General features: G+C 48.2%; 7 protein-coding genes across 7 annotated transcripts; 4 read left to right on the top strand and 3 right to left on the bottom strand.

The window, feature by feature from the left end:
- Nucleotides 1-941: 941 nt before the first annotated feature.
- BDV27DRAFT_153270 (uncharacterized protein) lies at nt 942-3,633 on the top strand (the record flags this gene model as incomplete). Its single annotated transcript, XM_032071751.1, has 7 exons — nt 942-1,031; nt 1,090-1,402; nt 1,461-2,161; nt 2,221-2,352; nt 2,416-2,573; nt 3,064-3,517; nt 3,568-3,633. The coding sequence occupies 7 exons, from the start codon at nt 942-944 to the stop codon at nt 3,631-3,633; spliced, it is 1,914 nt and encodes a 637-aa protein (XP_031932275.1).
- Nucleotides 3,634-4,826: 1,193 nt separating this feature from the next.
- Nucleotides 4,827-5,387, top strand: BDV27DRAFT_153269 (cell wall mannoprotein 1 family protein; the record flags this gene model as incomplete). The annotated part of the gene is made up of 1 exon (XM_032071750.1): nt 4,827-5,387. One exon carries the CDS (start codon nt 4,827-4,829, stop codon nt 5,385-5,387), a length of 561 nt encoding a protein of 186 aa, XP_031932274.1.
- A 1,709-nt stretch (nt 5,388-7,096) lies between these two features.
- Nucleotides 7,097-7,387, top strand: BDV27DRAFT_153268 (uncharacterized protein; the record flags this gene model as incomplete). Its single annotated transcript, XM_032071749.1, has 2 exons — nt 7,097-7,288; nt 7,346-7,387. The coding sequence occupies 2 exons, from the start codon at nt 7,097-7,099 to the stop codon at nt 7,385-7,387; spliced, it is 234 nt and encodes a 77-aa protein (XP_031932273.1).
- A 1,538-nt stretch (nt 7,388-8,925) lies between these two features.
- Nucleotides 8,926-9,912, top strand: BDV27DRAFT_141396 (TPR domain protein; the record flags this gene model as incomplete). Its single annotated transcript, XM_032069811.1, has 1 exon — nt 8,926-9,912. The coding sequence occupies one exon, from the start codon at nt 8,926-8,928 to the stop codon at nt 9,910-9,912; it is 987 nt and encodes a 328-aa protein (XP_031932272.1).
- Nucleotides 9,913-10,072: 160 nt separating this feature from the next.
- On the bottom strand, nt 10,073-12,861 carry BDV27DRAFT_166127 (uncharacterized protein; the record flags this gene model as incomplete). Its single annotated transcript, XM_032074113.1, has 1 exon — nt 10,073-12,861. One exon carries the CDS (start codon nt 12,859-12,861, stop codon nt 10,075-10,077), a length of 2,787 nt encoding a protein of 928 aa, XP_031932271.1.
- An 806-nt stretch (nt 12,862-13,667) lies between these two features.
- On the bottom strand, nt 13,668-16,940 carry BDV27DRAFT_121216 (Hydantoinase B/oxoprolinase-domain-containing protein). The gene has a single exon (XM_032065307.1). The coding sequence runs from the start codon at nt 16,837-16,839 to the stop codon at nt 13,798-13,800; it is 3,042 nt and encodes a 1,013-aa protein (XP_031932270.1). The 5' UTR covers nt 16,840-16,940; the 3' UTR covers nt 13,668-13,797.
- Nucleotides 16,941-19,025: 2,085 nt separating this feature from the next.
- On the bottom strand, nt 19,026-19,683 carry BDV27DRAFT_153264 (uncharacterized protein; the record flags this gene model as incomplete). Its single annotated transcript, XM_032071748.1, has 2 exons — nt 19,026-19,065; nt 19,127-19,683. The coding sequence occupies 2 exons, from the start codon at nt 19,681-19,683 to the stop codon at nt 19,026-19,028; spliced, it is 597 nt and encodes a 198-aa protein (XP_031932269.1).
- Between the last annotated feature and the right edge of the window lie 757 nt (nt 19,684-20,440).

The following is a 20,440-nucleotide window of genomic DNA, read 5'->3' as shown; positions in this document are numbered from 1 at the left end:
GATTCAAATACACACTTTGTGCTTTATACAGCTGAGGCAGGTCTATATGTAGAGTCTATAATCGCGAAATCAGGTTGGTACGTCAGATCTAGTCGCGAGGCTGAGAAGGTCAATGAAGTTAATTCTCGGCAGTGGTATCATGGGGTTTCAAAAACCAGGAGACTTGGTCTCGCATGGTGCCAAACCGGGCGTTTTTCGGAAGACCCAAGTGAAGTGGGTCAAAGATGGGGGATAACTGTGCTGGGGCTCGTGCTTTAAATCTATCAGGTTGGGAAGTTTGCTGCTTTATGTACTCCGCACGCTTACGCACAGGGATTTAATCGACGCCAAGGCAAGGCTGAGTCCTCAACTTTAGGATCTGTCAAATGAGATTTACTGAAGCCTTGCAACCTCATGAATAAAAATGGCGAATTCGGCCAATGGGCGTCATACTATCCTGCCAGCCTTAGACCCTATCATTACCTGCAGAATTATCCATTTGGGGGTCATATATGACCTATTTCATATTATAGTGGGGAATAAACTTGAAAATACATGAAGTGCCGCTATCCTCTCACGGACGCTGTTTGAATAGGACACGATGAAGTGAAACTCTAAACAAATACATATGTTTGTAGCTCGTAACCTGTAAACTACGACTTTTATTGCTCGCGATGCTTAATACGTCGAAAGGACATCCTGGAATTGTATACCAATGAGACCCATATATTGACCCCTTAGAAAAAAGGCTAAAGCACTATATTTTGAACTAGTACGAATTTGGTTAGTAGTAAACTAAACCAGCCACCGATTTATGCGAACTGATGCAATGTTGAATAGCACTCGTTCTAGATCCTTTCGTTTGATCTCTCCTACGGATTCTTAGGTGTCACCTGATGGTGGAAAACCACACCAGACTTGGCAAATGCCATATTGTGAGCGTATAGATATCTCTTACGAATATGTTCCACTTCCACAAAGGTGAAACTGCGGGAAGCATCGAGTGGAATCCATTGGGGTTCCAGTTTATCGAGGGTTGGAGTTTCCCTAATGTTAGCTAAGCGTCAGATTTGCTATCTTATAGATTGTGTGGCTAATGGAATTCGCTAGGTAAATGAGGTGACATCTTGGAACTTTCGCCATGGATGCTTGGAAAACTCGCAACTCAAAGAATGGCTGCAACAGGCGGGAGACTTCTCGGTCCCTGATTACCCCCTTTCTGAAGAGCCGAATGGGGGGATTAGATTACTGATATGCAACTACACTTTATTCGAGCGCGCCTCGCTCGGGATGTCCCACGAGGAGTACAGTTTAGTGGAAGCAATGCTTGGGCTTCATCCAGCGACCCTCTCGGCCCTTGAAGTAAGTGGTGGGATGTTCTCGCGTTACTCCAGGCCTACAGGGCACCAGGGGGATCAAATATGTGCGTTTAGCGGGTCTTTCTTGCACAACATACCATGTAAATGACTAATACAACCAAGCTATTATCCTCAAAGCCCCTCAGAAGTACGAGATCGCCAATTACATGCTGTCTCTCACGCATGATACTACATCACAATGGACCACAGCTCTCCTCGCGGGCGAAGACATCATCGATCTATTTCCATCAATGGATGACTATCGTTCCAAACTGCCATTCAGATCTCAAGTCCCCGGCAGAACTATCCGGACCAGTCTTGCGCAGTCTCCTGAGATGTGGAACAATCCTCTCACATTGCCATGCATTCTTCTCACCGATCATTTGAAGCGATTACAACAACATTGCGCAGGGCCTCTGACCCAACAGGTCATGGTGATCGAAGAGCATCTTGGCGTCACCACAGTGGGCCGGAGGAACCAGGTGCCACGTTTTCGAGCGCCAACAAATAGAAGGCTTCAATCCAGAAATGCGGATGTTTTGAACTTGGGAATACCCGTTGATAGATCCCAGACGCATTTTCTTACGGTTTCCATCAACTCGAAGCTAACAAGTATACTGTTTACGAGACGCTCTCCGAAGTGGAACTATGAGGCGTCACAGTTTCTATTAAACATCATAAATGAATCTCCTCGAGAATGGTGCGGCCAGCATTTGCGCTATAACCAAATAAGAGAATTAATCGAGCACAATATATGCCTCGCCAAATCCATCGAGGACCATGTGCTGTGCCTTCAGTCTCGGATGGAGCTTCAGCTCGATGTGGTGCGATTAAATCTAATTTTTAGTATCCAAAAAGAGCTTTGTTATTGACTCTTGACTAGTTGTACAGTTTCGTGGCCCAGTCGGATAATCGACTCAACGCACGCCTTGCCGCATCGACCGGGAGGGACAGCACCTCCATGAAGATCTTAGCATTTATCACGACTATATTTCTTCCGGGAACATTTATCGCGGTATGTACTTAGTCCTTGTAGAATAAAAGGATTGACTAATGCTATGTGTTATAACATATATAGACTCTGTTCTCCATGGACATGTTTGACTGGAAAAGCGCCCCTTCCGATGGCAGCTCAGCAGTGTCATCTCAATTTTGGATCTATTGGGCAACAGCAGTCCCGCTCACAGCAGTGACTCTCGGAGGCTGGGCACTCTGGTGGAATTTCGAGAAGCACAGGTACGATGTACATATAAAGGAGGCGGTGCATAGAGCAGACAGGCCCTACAAGTCGTGGTGGCGGAAAAGGTGAGCGACTTGGGACACATATAATAGTAACGTGAATTTTGTATATAGTTACTTTGAAAAATTAGGCAACCATGGACTAGGCATGCCAGACGGTAGCCTGTCGCACCCCTGTGTTACTGTGGCAGCTCAAAACCACCCTTGAGACAAAATCTATCGTCTGCAGCAGTGATTATTGATGATTGAGAAGTGCTCAGCGAGCATCAATATCGCCTCCATGAGGTTCACTATCCACGACATTTCTTTCATCAAGTGCGAAAAAGAATCAGAAACCTCCAGTATATTACAAGCATCTTTACGAGGACAACTTTGTATAATGAAAGTGGTGAGTGTGAACAGATATTTCGCCTTCACATTAGTTTTACCTTCTCTGAATGATCTAGTAGCATACTTTTGAAGAGCGACCTTGGGATTCTATATATAGAGAGATAGACCAATTAGTCTGCGAATACTCAGCCTATACTCGCCTTAAGGAACGAGGGCTATGCGGACAAGGGATACTCCCAGATTTCTACGGTTCTATCGAGAAGATTGATCCGGATCAATGCCGGCCGCACCTAAACGGCTTTCTGGAGGATGAGCTTCGCCCAAGCGCTATCCTGCTGGTATATGTTTCGAATATGCAGAAAATAGATATCACAACGTATACGGAAGACCGTGCGGCTACACTTATTCAAACCCTTCGAAACATTCATGAAGCACGGGTTTACCACGGGGATCCATATCCTCGGACCATGATGGTTCAGCCAGAGACAGGTCGTGTGCTCTGGATAGATTTCGATCGCGCCCAGACCTTTCCGACTAGTCCTGTTACAGACCGGCAGCACGGCTGGATGGAAGATGATACCATCATGACTGTCGACCTCTTGGATCGTCTTGTAAGATATCACGACTTTCAAAAATCTCTTCGCTAACATTGATTTCCCAGGGACAAGACATGAAAACAGGGAAGCTTGACCAGGAATATTCCTATTACTACTTTGGGGCACCATGAGCTCATGACAGTCCTTCTAACGTGCCAAATGCTATTCAGGTGTCTAGACTGTGAAGTCCTATGACTTAGCTGAGCTTGTGTGAATTTAATTCAATGGCGAATTGCTTCTGCAGCAGGTGATGGTCATCCAGTCGCATAAAATCTCCTAACGTCGAGTGACGAAATACGTCAGCAAGTTGCCATGAAGGAACAAAGTTCACAAAATGTAGAAGATAAACGAAGAAGAGTAGGAATAGGACAGCATTAATAATTGTCGGAAGGAGACAAGTAGAGCTTAGGGCTTACTGAATCATGCGCCAGTGGGATGGCATCCCGCTGATTTCAGAAGAGGCGTGTTGACCGCTGCAGAACTGGTCAAAGCAGCTGACATGGCCTCGGCACATCAAAAGGCCGATAAGACTAATGCAAGGGCAATATGATCTGGGCAGAACTCTATTTATTAAGGAAATCTGTACTGACCAGTCTCATATGACGGAATGCTTCGGTGTAGGTGACTGCTCGAAGAGTGAAGGACTCCGTCATTTTCTGGGTACTATCCAACGCAATCCGAGCAGAAGCACTAGGATTCGAGTCCTTCAGTTCCGACGGCGTCCGACCAGGGCAGTGACTAGTGTTGCGCAATAGTCCGGGGTGATGAAATTGCGACCCATATCTGTGACCCTGCACGGCTAGCCCTAAAATTGAGTTTGGAACTCAATCTCAGGTTGGCTGGGGATTCCTGCATGTCTTACAATTACATCAGTGGTGAGGCCCAACACATGCGGACTCTTGGTAGGATTGCCCATGTTAATCTGCGAATGCCTCGGGATGCCGGTGGTGACATGTGCTTTATACGACACGAACATCGTTGATTCGTGGTGAACCCTGGCCGCGATTCCGCGCTAATCATGCATTTTGCGGGGTACAATTAATTGGGATACCATCAATTACTCCTTTCGGAAATCCCCAGGATCTAGCCAACAGACCTAGATGAGAGATTAAGATTAAACAGGGAGATGGGCTTTTCAGGCTAAAGGCGAGCAGAAACCCGGGGCTTTCAGGTGTTCGAGCATATAATGTGGGAATTCTCCACGGCGGCATTGTCTCTTCCACAGTTATTCAGGACTCAAAGCTTGTGTTAAACCATACCTTGGCGTATATTCTCCTAGGTTCCTCTTTCACCTTGACCTAAGCCGATCCTATCATTGGTCAATATGCACTTCCACCGTCTCTTCGTCTTGGCCGCCGGGCTGCTGACAACAGCCACATCGGCACCCACCGAGCTTTTCAAGCGCGATGCCACAGGCGTAGTAGATGCCGTGGCAGAGATCGCAGACAAAATGACGACCCTAAATACCACTGTCACGGGTTACCAAGGCGGAGTGCTTGGAACCGGAACCGCCCTCAAGATCGAGTTCCAGTCCATCCAACTCAGCCACGCGCTCAAAGATGCCATCTCAACCACCGAAGATTCCCAGAACTTCACCGGCGATGAGTCCAACAAGGTGGCCGCTGCCTTTATCGACCTGCAACCGAAGATCTCTTCGACTCTCGATAATATTGTCTCTAAGAAACCTCAGTTTGATACGGGACTCCTCGGTATCGGGTCTGTCTCATTCCTAGTGAAGTGGAACTTGCAACAGGAGAAGGACCTATCGGCAGACCTGGGGAAGGCTGTTGTTGCTAAGTTGGCGGAGCCGTATGCCTCGGTTGCGCCATTGCTGAATGATCAGATTGCGGCTGCTTTTGAGAAGGCGCTTGCGGCTTATAATTAGGTGCTAGGGGAGCTTCGCAGAGGTGGTCTTTTTCTGGATTAATGTCACAGATCCCGTGAGCCCTTTATTTGGAAAATAGTTAATCATACAACTAGGCTCAGTTTCGGCATTCATCTGAAAAATGGAAAATATAGTACCAAACTGGGGTCTCGCATTACCTGGTAAACCATCTGCGTCTTGTAAGGTCAATAACAAGTTCCGTTAGGGGGAATTATTAAAGGAGAAATAGTGAGTATGATGGTTGTCACCATTCAATAGATCGGATCATAGAGTAACTTGATGGCTCTCGTAGCAACCAGTGTACGGCAGCTGACGCGAGATTCGCCGACCTTTCCTTGGACGTAGCGTTGTCCCTGAACGCATACCAATACTCCCTTGTGCACAGATACCAAGACCGTTCTTGTCTAGCGATCTCCAACAGTCTAGTGTAAGACCATTGGGCAGTGGTAGGGAGTTTCGAAAGGTCAGGCATCACGTAGACGAGGAATAGTCTCCACAACTTACGACGAGGACACCACCGTCTTTCAAGCGTTGTGCAAGGATTAGGCCCCGTTGCGTATACACGGCATTGGACAACGTCTGGTCTTCCTCGTCACTCCCTTGCCTGAAGAGAATATCTTTTGCAGGTTGGTTGGCTTCTCCTCCCTCACAGCCTCACGCCAAGCCCTTCGCTTGCAACTGCTCCCGAACATCATTACCATTATAGGAAGAGACGAGCCCATGTGTTTCTCTCCATGTAACCGACTGGTACAATTGTCTCTGCAGTCGGAGACTACCCTGGAGCGAATCGTGCTGTAGAGTCTTCCTCGATGGTTATCTGATAATGACTATGCAGATGTATGGAACGTTTCGACAGGCGATCATTGGTCACTCACATCTCCCGACCGGACCAACCATAGCTCAAAACAAATTGATGTGCAACTATCTTGCCGGATGCGAAATGACGGAGTGGAGTCTTGAAGTCTTGTCAATAACGTGAGAGTTCATGTCCGTGGCTTCGATCGGGCGCCTAATGGCCAAGCGCTGTACGTACGAAGTGATCATCATGGCTCAGAGCCGCGACGCGCGTATAGAGTTTATTCCATTCCGAACTAGCTGGAGATTTTCAATTGGAGACAGAAACGTGGGCACGAGCCAGGAGCTATACCTTTGTCTGAACTGGGCGTTAACTACTTAGTATTGTGTTTTTTTATCGCGAACATTGACGACTTTGTGACCATACTGAAAAACAAAGTACGCGGTTTATCCTCTTGTTAAGTACTATATCATCCGACCAGCATGCCACTTGCCGAGACAGCACAGCGGGTGGACGATACTACGTATACCTATAGAATGCATTAGACTGCTCACGCAGCGCTGCATATCGCCTTTCTCAGATGTGATCGTCATGCCGCGAGCTGGGCATTGTGCAATATGTTGGGGCTATACTGTCTATCAGGCGCACCATCTGATCGAATACGATAGTTGATGGCATAATACGACAGTCGGCTATCATGCCCTCTGTGAAATGATTCAAACTGTACCAATGATATACCTCGATTAAGAGACATTCGCGTCTCCAAAAATCTATATAAGGGAGGGTTTCTCCCCTGAGCACGACATTCATCTCATCTATAGCAACATCAACAAAGCACAGTTCCAATCAGCCAATCAGTCAATCATCAAATCTTTTTTGAACATAACTACAAATCACCAATTCTTCCTTCAAAATGAAGTTCATCTACGCCGTCCTCCTTGCCGCCGCGACCGTCACGGCCAGCGCGCTCCCAGAACGCCTGGAGGCCCGTGTTTGCGGTAGCCCCATGTGCAGCAACTATGTTGCGCTGGGTGCTGCCGATTGCCCGCTCGATTGCATGTGGGGAGACTGCACCAAGTACCAATGCATAACCGAGGGCTACGATGTAAGTGTCTAGTGTGGTATATAGGACATACGTTGAACATTACTGACGTGGATATAGGTCATCTGTGGAAAGAACGGAGACAGCTGTGCTAAGGCCTGATTCAAACGAGAATGAGAATGACATGAGGAGACGTAAATTGGATAGATCATGATGTGAGATGGAGGTTGTCATGGCTGGGGTGATTTGATGGATAGAACGATGTTACTTTCTACTGTCGTTACCTAGAAGAATCGTGAATCTCTCTGAAATATATATGACCTGGCCTGTACTGGAAGGGCTTAGATGAAGCTAGCTGACGTAGACTCCTAGTGAGCTGTCTGTTCACTGTACAATCCATCTTGGAGCAAGTACCCTGTGAACCCAAGGCTGGGTATCATAGCCTCATAGCACCAAGTAGTAAAGCCGGGTTTGCAGCATTTCTGGCACCGGAATGCCTTGATCCAAACGTAAGCAAAAGGTAGCATAAGTGCTCAGTACATTGAGTACATTATTCTACATGGTAACGTAGTCATCTCACTAGTGGTGATGCATCATACTTCCTATGTTTGACTCCGCTGGCCAAAGCGATGTGTAGTACCATCACTTCTCTAGCTCGCAAAGCATTGTGTAGCGTAGTAGAACATCGCTGCTCTCTTTTTATTCTCTTTGGTTATACGTATGGTCTACTTCAGTTTGAATGAGTTCATAGTTTGTACGTTTGGGATTTTGAGTTCTGATATTTGCCTGCTGACATCTAGTAGCAAAAGTAATTCACAATACAAGGTTGGGAAACGTTCTAATAATATTATTTCCATTGAGCAACTACCAAATTGTCTCTCGATTCTTTTTTTGTCAAGCAGATGTCTTTGGCAGCGTCGTTGCCGCCAGCGATTGCTGGGTGGGTTCCCTGGATACCCTTACTTTTATCTAGGACAAGTTTTAACTGACTAGAGGCTAAGTTACACCAAGGTAAACGTGGAGTAAATTAGCTATGTGGGGTTTAAGTTAAGATTAACCAGAGTCTAGATCATTCGAAATGCTAACTTATTGCTGATTCAATTGAGCAATAAAACCAACGGTTCGGCTGAGAACCTCAGCAAGCCCCAAAGCAATGGTTTAATTTTCTGAGACACAGCTAGTTGAATCGCTGAATGGAGCGCTTGATCTACCAACTGTAGTAGTTAAGACTTTCCTCACCCAGAAGAACTGTGGTATCCGTTCACTAAACACCAAAAGAAAAATGAAAGAAGATCTACAACTTTATCTTACAATTTTAGTTATTTTCGTATGATGGGTCCACAGAACAAGTCCTAGCTCTCGTATTCCACGTAACTAGTCTCATTATTCCCGCGGAACCCCTTTAATGGGAGATTTAGATCGGCTTATTCTATTGGAGGCGCACGATTGCCAAGCACAGTCTGTACGAGGTGATCGCCATCGGTGAAAGTCTTAGGTTATTTTTTTTTCTTTACTATTTAAGAGAGCCTTCTTGGGGCTTGATCGGCTCTTCCCTCTTCGTTTTCGCTTTCGTTTCTTCTTGTCTGTCTCTATCCAGGCCATCATCACCATCGGCCTTTATCTTGAAGTCAATAATGGGTTGTTGGTGCAGAAGATCAAAATCGAGTAGCTCACCAAACCCTACGTCCCCTCCAAACGAAATGGAAGATACCGGGCCAACGATCCAAAATCTAATGGCTGAATGCGATGTTCTACTAGAAGAAAACAGATGGGCCGAAGCGCGAGCAAAACTAGACCAGGCCGTACAGCTGTCAGAGCAGCAAAACGGGCCCGACCACGATGATACGCTAGAAACAAAAGCAATCCTTGCCTACCACCTCCGCAAGCATGGTGAGTACCAGGAGGCCGAGCAGATAGATCGTGGCGTGCATGCTGCCCGCCTGAGAGTCTCTGGACCAGATCACACCGACACCGCTAAGGCTTTGAATAATATTGCGCTGGACCTTAAAGGCCTTGCTAAGTTCGATGAGGCATTCCGTTTTGAGGAGCAAGCGTTGGATATACTTATGAAAGTGGAAGGAGAGGATTCTCGGGCGACCCAGACGAGCATGAATAACTTGGCGAATAGCTATCATCAACAGGGTCGGTTTGGCGATGCCGCCAGGTTACATGAGAAGACACTCGAGCTCCGGGTAAAGACACTTGGTCCAGACCACTTTGAAACAATCATGGCTATGGATTTGCTTGGTGTTGACTGCCGGGAGTTAGGCCAAGTGGAGAAAGCTGCGAGGTACCAGGAGGAAGCGCTTGAGCTTGCGACAAACAGTTTAGGCGAAGCCAGTGAGACCACCATTCGCTGTTCGATAAATCTAGCATCAACGTACCAGGCACTTGGGACGACCGATGGACAACAGAAAGCATTAACCTTGCTGGAGCGGGCCCTGGAACTATCTCGCCGGTCCCTTGGTGATGAAAGCCCGGAGACGGTGGGCACCATGAACAATCTGGCAGTGGCGTATGTCAGGGCGGACAGACTACAAGAGGCTCACCCTCTGTTGAAAGCAGCTTATGATATTAATCGGAAGGCACTGGGCCCGGATCACCCGAAAACGCGAGCGTCGGAGGGTAATTACAATTATGTTATGGAGAAGCTCGGTTTAACTCAGGCGAGCATATTCGGCGCCTGAGTATTGTATTTTTTTTCCTTCCATTACGAGTAAAGATAGATCAAATACCAAGATATTTTAAACATGCTTTCCCTTAAAAGGCGAGGATCAGCATTTTCAAAGTGTTATAAGAGCACAATATATTCAAGTGACGGGTGTTTCTATTTGGGATAGCTGAGTCTACTAAACGCCATAAGGGGACTGTGTCACAGCGTCGCCAACTAGTGCCAAGTCCTGAATAGCAGCCAGCCCATACTGTGCCACAGCGTTCGTCGATATCCATGTAGCTTCATCCACTGGAATGAGCACAGCGCTTCCATTCACAGGCTCCGAAGCCCAGGGCTCATCGGCGGTAAAACCATCAGTATTGTTATAGAACTCCTTCCATGCTCGCTCAGCCACGGTCACGTTGTTGCTATGCCTCGCATAGTACGCCGTCAAGCGCGAGTGGCCCTGGATCAGACTGATACCGCTAAACGATTCACCATAGCGCTCTTTCTGCTCCTCCTTCGTTGCGCCATAGTAGTAGCAGTAATCAAGCCAGGCACTCTCCAGGCCTTCTGGTGCATCATCACCCCAGTACTCGAGCAACTCCGAAACAACCTCCGGCATGCCGAACACAGCGTTCAAGTGGGAGATAGACACAACGCCCTCGTTGTTTGGATCAGTCGGGGGTGGGAGCAGTGTGCCGTTGCTGATGGCATATAAGCCCTCTCCCGTAACGAAACCGTTCTTGAAACTGGCGATTCCTTTGGCCGTACCCGTCAGCTTCTTCCTGGCTTCTTGCCAACGCGGCCCGCGTCGCTCCCACTCAATCAGCCAACCAGCAGCGAGACCAGCCCAATCTGTTCCGAGAGAGAATGCAACAGGTTTTCCAGGCTCCGGGGTCCAACCATCAGTCCTAACCTTCCTCTGTGGGTCCAAGATTCCGTATGTCTTATCAGCGTCGATCGCCTCCTCCAAAAGCTCGCCAACTCGCTCATCACCACCGGACAAGTAATAAAAGTATTTCCTATACAGAGGCTGAGCGATACGAACTTGCTTGGCGCTATCAGCAAAGTGTTGGACACCATGTCGAGTTCCGAGACCTTTCCAGTCCCCAATGTGATACACATCTACCTCACCAGTGTGACGTGTCAATGCCTCTGCAAACCGGTAAATATCTGCTCGTCCAGTGCGAAGGAAATACTGCCAGAAGAACAAGTCTGGGGATAGTTCGGAGTTGTCCCATGCATAGCCACCAACATCATAGCGCCAAGTATGCCTGTCCTCATCGTAGGTATGCATAATGTCACCATAGTCCAAGAATCCATACCAACGACGGTCCTCAATCTGGCCCTGATAAAACTTTGCAAGGAAATCTAGGTGGTTTTCAATTGTCGAAGACTTCTCATTTGATGTGTCTGGCAGAGCCCAGTAGGAACCGGCTGCCTTGGTGTCCTTGATATACTCGGGCTCGGGTACGAGAACTGGAGGCTCATTGATATACCTGCCCAAAAGCGCCAGGTTATCGCTCTCGGGAGTGGCATCAAACGCGTGCAGGAAGATTTCACTGGTTCTGGCGATACCGTAAGGTGTGTTAAATCCAGACTCATAATCTTCGTAGGTAATTTCGAGCGCGTCAGTCTGTTTTTCGTAGGTATCTTGTCCCAGCCCATCATGGAATGGTCTCAAGTCCAAAGGTGCTACTTCAGGACTATACAGCCAAAGCGTGATCTGGCCCTTGTTGGCACCCGCGTCGGTGATATCTAACCCTGAAGGATACCTCTTCCAGAAATCACGCAGGCCGATCGCAAGCCCACCTTGTGTGGCACCACCAAGGTAAGCAAGTCCGGAAGATCGCGTGCCACCCGGGATATTGATCCACGCCTGGCCCGGCTTGGTCCTTTTCTTGAGGGTAAACCCATCAGGCGACAATTGGCTCAGCTTGTAATCGTTCCAGACAGGGATCCACTGCATACGAGATGAAACTCTTTCATCCCACGTGCTGATGTTGGGGGTCACTTTGCCTTCATACTGTGCTGAACGGACTTCCTCGCCAGGGTCGCGACGCAAGCCAGTGATTCCTTGAACGGCTTCATTGAGATAACCGCCATCCACACCAGGTAGACGGATATGGCGGTTATACAGCTCCTCGCCCTCAAGGGGAACCTCGAATTGGATTCCAAGGCCAGTAATAAAGTCCTCCTCTGGTTTTCCGTCGAAGACAATACTGTGAACCACCCTTATAGAGTCAGAGTTGGCGTAGAAATAAAAGCGCAGAACGAATGGGAGCCAGTCATCGTGATCGCCACTGCCGGATGTTTGGTGTTTTCCATTCACCGTGAGCAAAGTCCGAACAGCATTATCCTTGCTGACAGTGACATTTTCAACATTGCTTTGAAAATTGAAGTAGTTAATGGATGCGTTAGCCCGCGATGAAATATCCTCTGCCACTCCAGACTGGGTATGGAGCACAAGCTTTCCATTTTCCCCAACTACCTTACCACTCGATGTCGTGATAGAACCCACAACGATATTTCCTTGTTTCGGGAAAGATGCCGTCAATTTACCCGTATTAACCGTGATCTCATCGGCTTTGTTGGTCACCTTCAATCCCGACGATGTGTCGGAATGGTTGGAAGCCGGTCGGCGCGACACCGAGGCGCTGACGCGATATTCGCTGTCAATGGTGTCAAGCGGTGGAATAGCGTGCCCAGTCCATTTGATTGAGCCATCGCGCCAGTAGCCCGTTACCCAAGACTGTAGCGGAATTTGCTCATTCGATTGACCAGCAATAGTAAACTGGGTGTCGTTGGATCTGTACTTTCCCTGGGGCCACGGAAGGCCGAACGTTGTTCCAGCATGATATTCCGGAGCATCGCCGACCCAGTGCACTTTGATGGTATCGGACGACCTACTCTCCGTTGGTCGTGAGAGTACCTCACTGGCTAGCGCTCCAAGAGCGACCCAGAAAGATGGCCGTCGCATGGTGGAAACAATAGAGAGTTTATCCCACCAACACAGAGAGGGGGTTCGACTCGTAGTAGTCGAATATGAGGCACAGGGTAAATTTCATCATCTTATATACCCAGCATGGAACTTCAATGCGGAGCTAGACAAAGGCCAAGAACCTGGTCCAATTTCCCATCTCGGTAGCGCAATGACAAGAGCATTGTAACCATGCATTAGCATGCTAAGCCATTACATGTATGATGGCCAGCAGGCTCGGGGCTAGTTTCGGGTCAGGAGGCATGGCGAGATCCGCTCCAGGGAAACGAGCGAACAAGAGTTCACATAACAGCCTAGAAAGTGACATCATTGGTGGCCGTTATGTGCTTTAATTTTCCGTAGTGAAATTGCATTATTTCGCTCCGGTCTAGCGACAGCTTCAGGATGCCCGGCGGGCAGTTCTTGGAAAGGGGAACTAAGCATCACTCTCTCTCCTGCCAAGCAATTTCCCCCGCATTATTCGGAGCAAGATCACCCGAGGGTTCTCTCCTGTTTGCCAATAAGCATGGAAATACTATGCTAGTTCCCTTCATAGTGTACTTGATTTGGTAAGTGGCTTGTTTGTTGGGGAGAAAAGATGTTCCCTCAGACCGAGTCAAGTCATGCCAGCTCAGGGCTGGCATCCCCAAGCATCAAGCGCACTCTCGGATCGTGCCGTATGATTTCATTTCCTCTCGCACCTTCTGAGATCGATGTCTGTACCATGAAAGGGTCAAGAGTAATTTATGCGATGACTAGTGCTTCTTTACAGGATGACTGATCAATGCTACAATCCGAGCCAAGCCTCTCATGATTCAATCCTGTAGCATACTGTTATTTCTGTATCTGGTTGCTAACAGTCGAGTTTCGCATTCCATATAGAAGAGACTAAAGTTTGTTACCTCAACGATCCGCGCGGAAAGACCGATATCTTGATTAGTTCAACTCCCATCCTTTCACCTCCTTCATCCGCGTAAACCAGTCCCTAACATAAGGGAGTCGCACGTGGGGTCCATATGGATCCAGCTCCCACTGTGGGCTTGGAGCAGGAAGCCCTGTCTCTCTCAGACACGATTCTCTCAACTCCTCCATTGAGCCGCCTCGATCGTATTCCGGCGTCTGTCCTAGCGCATCCCGAGCCTCCTTCATACTCTTCCTCAAAGCAACAGTTTCCTCTTCACATACACTAAGATCGTCAGGGTTGACAACTACTCCGTAGTTATTCCGGGCGCCGTCGACAGTCACCAGTCTCCGGCGAATCTCCAAGGCGACCTTCTCTGCTGGCCGGGTCAGTGGATCTCCCAGTCCACCACCACCCCATGTCACCCATTCAAGTAGATCATCGGGGTCCACGCGAATGTGGTCACATTTTGAGGGGAGTACCTCAACCGGGGGACTTTCTCGAGACTTCGAGAATCGGTATAGGATCTTCCGCGAACGGGAGCCTGGTTTACCGCCTCGAATTCCCCATGGTTTTGTAAACCAGCGGTCATCGTGCAGACTGAACTCTCCGCGACACAGGAACCGATAGAGTGTGCGTTGTGCGTTACCACCACGGTAGTATCCCGGGCCACCACTGTCTGGGACACTCTCATTGGCTTCGATGCGTAGTGGATAGTTCAGTTCAATACTTTCTGTAGGAATCGACTTGATGGCCGGGAAGAGACAGTGGCAGTCAAGTCCATCGCCCGCATTCCGAGCTGGCACGCCACCAAATCCAATCTGGTATAACTGATACCACTCTCCGTCGGGCTTGTATCCAGAGTAGAAGAAGTGTGGTGAGTCACTGAAGCCAGCTGCCGCTGCGTATAGTTTATTCTTCTTGCCGATGAGTGCCTGCATTACGTCCATTGTTCTGCCCAGAAGATGTGTGCGGCAAGAGATAGCTGCTGGTCTAATAGGCTTCAGCACGGTGCCCTCGGGGATATGAATATCGATCAGATCATGGAAGCCATCGTTGATCACGGTGCCAGGTGCTGCTGCCGCAATCATGTAGTAACCGATGAACATCTTGAACATAGTCTCTGACAGGTAGAAGTTGATACTATGCTCGCTCTGGGGTGAGGTTCCGCTCCAGTCGAACAACAGCCGATTTCCTTCGGTTTTCTTCATCGTGCAAGTAAGAGCCCAGGGGCCAACGCCATGGCCGTCATCGTCCACGAAGTCAGTAAACGTACATGGCTTATCATCAAAGTCCGTCTCGATAATCTTAGCCATTCCTGTACGATTGCGAACAAGTAGCTCTGAACATGCGGCGAGGTAGATTTGAGATCCAAATCGCGTAGCTAGCTCACAAACTCGGCTGTTGGCAGTTCGACAGGCGGCAATGATCGCCATCAGATCTGACCGGTACCAGTCTGGCTGACGCGAATTGCGACAGAGTAGGTCAACTAGATCTGTGTTCATGATCCCCTTGGAGTAGAGTTTGATGATGGGTATCTGGACTCCGTCATCGAAAATGGATGTAGCGTTGATAGACATGCTTCCTGGGACCATACCCCCTACATCAGTTAAATGCCCGAACTGCGACGCCCATCCAATCAAGCTACCCTCAAAGAAGATAGGTAAAAGAACAATAACATCGTTCAAGTGTGTAACTGCTCCTTCAATCATGTAGGTATCATTAGTGATGAAAACATCGCCTTCATGGATGGGTCCTCTCCAAGCCCGGAGAAATTGGGTGATAAAGCTACCGAACTGGCCGACGAGCATTTTGCCATCTGCCGTGGTTATTACATTAAACTCATCCTGCTGTTCGCGGATTGCTGGTGACATGCTACAACGGAGCATTAATGTGTCCATCTCACTTCTGATGGAGGCCAAAGCAGATGCTACCAAGGTTGGGATCAACGGGGTAGACCTAACTGTCTCCTCAGCCTCTTCTGCCGTTTGATCCTTCGGTCGCTCTCTCTGTAGTTCTCCATCTGGGCGGATCAGAATGTTGCCAATAGCGTCTATCTCTCCATAGCAACCGGGAAGGATCAGAGTATTGCTGTCCATTTCAGTGATAATGCAAGGGCCCTGAACACGTACGCCCTGGTAGCTAAGCTTCTCACGATCCCAGAGTGTAGCCTCCAGAATCTTGCCTTCAATGACGACTTCTTTCCTGCTTACCATTGCCTCAACTGGTGGCGTATTAGTGGTAGCGTCGTTCAACCGAGGGAGCTCAATGCTTGGGGAGGCGTCAACAGCGACAACCTCTAGTCGCATAAGCTCCAGTTCGAAGTTGGGAAGGCAGTATTTAAATTGTTGTTCATGCAACTGGTCGAACTTTGCCTGTAACAGTGCCTTCCAGGCTTCACGGTCAAGGGATAGGTCATCGCTCTGCAAGTCGACCGTCAAGTTCAATGCTTGACCCTTGTACCTGAGGTCCATGTGGTAGCTGATGTTGAGCTCCATAGGATGACCCCCGTTGGAACTTTGCATAGTTGCCCTGCATGCTGCTTCAAGTTCACCGAATCGGGCTTTCACCTCCCGGGGTAATGTCATGGAGAGCAAACGGATGTAGGATGATGACTGGGAATGGCTTAACCGGGTGGTAGCATCGCCCAGCGCACATAGTGTTCCCGGCGATGGAGGGACGATGACTGGCCAAGCACCAAGAAGCTTTCCAACCGCGTTGGCATGCAGTGGCCCTGCACCACCAAATGCAACGAGTGCAAAATCCTTAGGGTCATAGCCCTGTTCAACAGACACTAAACGCAATGCTCCGTACATGGTTTCGTTTATGAGGTTTATGATATCTTCAGCGGTCTGTGTGACGGTGAGCTTCATCTGAGAGGCAATAGTATCAACAGCGGCAACTGAAGCCTCAACATCGAGTGTGAATTCTCCTCCTAATAGCTTTTCCGGCAGGTATCCCAAGACTAAATTCGCGTCTGTAACGGTAGCTTCAACTCCCCCTTTGCGATAACAGGCCGGTCCGGGACTTGCACCTGCACTCTCTGGTCCCACTCTCATAGTTTCAGTAATACCCATATACTTGGCAATCGAACCTCCTCCAGCTCCGACTGTCCGAATGTCCACGGCGGGCGAGCGAACAGTTAAGTCACCCACCACTGTCTCGCGACGCAGGCGAGGTTTTCCTTGATAGATCAAAGCGCAGTCCGTGGATGTTCCACCCATATCGAACGTGATCAGATTTTTGTACGGCGTGTTTCGTGTCACAACGTCCGCAACGCCTTGGACTCCTCCTGCTGGGCCAGACATTAAAATGTTGACAGGAAGCTCGCCGGCCAGGTCCAAACTGGTTAGACCACCGTCAGACTTAAGGATACGAATCGTATTCCCATCCTCTGCCAGCAGATCCCGCAGGTTACCTAGGTAGCTTTGAACAACCGGCTTGACGAGCGCATTAGTACAGGTCGTCACTGTTCGCTCGTACTCCCCAACCTCACGAAGGACATTTCCAGAGCAGATGATTGGGATATCAGATCCGAGCTCTTCACGCACGATATCCGCAACCAGTAATTCATGCTCATTGTTACAATGAGAATTGAGTAGCGAGACCGCCACAGCCTCCGGTCGGTCTTTCCTCCATGCCTTCAACTCAGCACGCAGCGCATCCTTATTCACGGCAATAACCGATTCGCCATTCACGGACATGCGCTCTTGGCATTGAAGCACACGTTCCAGTGGCACGATCGGCTCCGGAGGAGTGTAATGTAGCCAGGCACCGAGACCACCGGGAATCTGAGAGCGACGAACAGCCAAGATGTCTTTATGACCTGCAGTGACGATAAGACCGGTCCGTGCACCTTTACCTTCGAGAACAGCGTTTGTGGCGGTTGTTGTCCCATGGTGGATGAATTGAAATTTTCCGTCCCAGGAGTAGCGCTCTTTCAGTTGTTGTCGAACTTTCTGGATGCCATTCTTGATACCGATGCTTTGATCCTCGATAGTGGTTGGTACTTTGGCTCTCGCGATCTGTCCGTCGGGCGTAAATGCGCATATATCGGTGAATGTGCCTCCTACGTCCGCTCCAAGTCGATATTCGCCATGCTCGGTGGCATAGGACATCTTGAAAATTAATCAAATGAAGCTCTCCGCACAAACAGAATAAAATGAGGCTGAGTGGCCCTGCAGTGTAACCTTATTTTTGAAGATAAGGGCGGGGCTCGCTGGTCATATAACATAAGTTCACGATGGAAATTCGTTTAAAAATAGCGCAATCAAAGCTTCACACGGCAATGTACACGACGCCCCTGATTATTATGTTGGGGAAGTAATACTCATGCTGGAGACCCTGAAGTATTTATGTGTCAGGATAACCTTACGATTCCTCAATTATAGTGTGTATGCTAAGAAGCTAGTTCACAGTCCCCCTCGGATAGTGCTATTGGATACTACCCTGCTTCGCTGGACAACGCTACTCTAGACCCGCTCTTGTTTGGCAAGAACACTTATGACATGGTCAATCCTAACCTGGTTGAGTAAATTCGGTGTCAACCAAACCCACTCGCGGCCGGGACGGGAAAATCCTAACTTATCTTAAACCTCTACTACACAATCAATTGGCTAAGACTGCACCACAATTTGACTTTAGGCATCTTCCTGGCGTGAACTCCCTTTGCAGCATTACCCTATAGGCTTCTTAGTGACTTTCACTTACATCACCCCCTCTACACAACAAATACAGCCCGACCTATCCAGGGCTAGAGTTGTATTTGAGGTGGGGCGAGGCGGGCTTTAGAGAAAATAAGCGCAATCCATCGTGGGTTTCACCTGCCCGTCACCCATTTTCGGAAATCCAGAAATCCATCCATTAGACTTTTTAAGCCTTCGATCTCAGGAAACCTAGAATAATGGTGCTTCTCTTAGATTAGTCAAGTATAGTGTTGCATATCTAGCTATGGTTTTCGTCCCCTATCACTATCTAAAAGGCAAATACAAACATTTACTCATGTCAACCATATATGTTAAAACTACATAACGTAAATTTTACAGTGCACAAGATCATTCAATCTGCCTATTTTTTGACCTAGGGTCTTTCATTTTCAGGCTTTTTTTTTTTTTTCCCAGTTTTTTTCTCCTTTCTTTCGCCTTTTCTGTTCTGTCCTAAAAACTCAGGAGACATTCAACTCTAATTCGTGATTTTCATGTAGAGCCCTGAAAAGCAATCACCCAAACAACTCATTCGCCCAAACTCCGATAGTACCAGACTATCACACACTATGGGCATGCTTCAGATCATCTTCATTATGACTGCTTTTATCAAACAAAAAAAAAATCTTTCATAGGCCCCAGAGGGTCTGGATAAGAATACTTGCGCTTGAGAGTGGGATGATGAATACCCGTGTCCTGCACTCCATGTTTCGCTGCATCCCGTTCCTTCTTCTCTTTTGCGATCAGATGCTCTACCATAGACACGACAGCATTATAGCAAACCACAAAGTCGTAGTTAAAGTAAAGGTTTCCGAATCTCAGATGTTCGGGACCATTTTCTGGTGCCGCAGGATACGGCGTCTGTCCGTCCCAGTCAGACCGGACGTGTTGTCGAACAAGTATCGTAAAATTCGCATACATGACCTGCTGCTCTTCACGACTGCGCATCATGCGTATCATTTTGAGCGCATTCTCTTTGCTATATTCGCCACCCAAAACCGGGTCTTCCCCTTCCATGTCCTCACAGACTGAGAAGGTAAGGTCGTAACTACTGGGATTGTTGGGCGAAGTTTGCTGAATAAGGGTTTTCTGCGTAATAAGGTGCTCTCTTATCCGAATGAGGTCACCGGCACTCGTTTCAGCCTCTGCATGGAGCGGAATAATGACTTCTAGGAATTTGAATCCGGGTGGCGCCTTTGGATTGGGCGACTGCGCCATGATTGCAAAGACGTGGAATGTGTACAAGTAGAGCAGGGTGAGTTTAGAAGATAATTGGATGTTGTAGAACCCAGAAAGCAACTTGCCCATACTATATAGACCTTCCTGGCGGTATCTCGCAAAGGCAGTTACTTGAGCCTCTGTCCTTCTCACCGTTCCTGGAACACAGGTCTTTTCATTGATATCCGATGCAATCTGAGAAAGACCTTTGAGTATGGCAATCAGGGAGGTGGACTCCAAACACTCCTTCTATAGCCCATTGCATGACGAGACGACTCTGTCAATGTGTACTTCCGTCAGACAGTGGATGGTCTTTGTGCAATGGTAGACCTGATAACGATTCGTCGTTGGACAGGCAATCGTTCATTCCCGCGAAGGAAGTCGGAGTGTGTGACCGGGGTATCCCATTCATTATCTACAGTTATCTCTCAAAAGGTCAAGCCCTTAGAGCCGTGCGTCAGCTTTACCCGTAGAAGTCAGGTGAGCCTTCGCATAATGAGTATAGGAGGCGGTTTTGCCATTTTCAGCATCTAAAACAATCAATCAGTGTGCTGAAATATCAGAATCATTCTATAGAAACATTCGCACGTGGAAAGGGTACCTTTGTTCCTCTGTCAGGGGCTGACTGCCCTTGTATCAGCACTCACTCGAATGGTCGTTGTAGTTCTCAAAGGTTTCCTGTGTGAGGTGTATGTCGGCGATGCGTTTTCCTTTTATCGACGATAATCAGATCAGACTCATCGTCAGACAGGGTGGG

This window comes from Aspergillus caelatus (assembly GCF_009193585.1).
Source record: "Aspergillus caelatus strain CBS 763.97 unplaced genomic scaffold BDV27scaffold_14, whole genome shotgun sequence".
NCBI lineage: Eukaryota > Fungi > Ascomycota > Eurotiomycetes > Eurotiales > Aspergillaceae > Aspergillus > Aspergillus caelatus.
The sequence above is the reverse complement of the archived record's forward strand: the minus strand, read 5'-3'. Positions and strand labels throughout refer to the sequence as shown.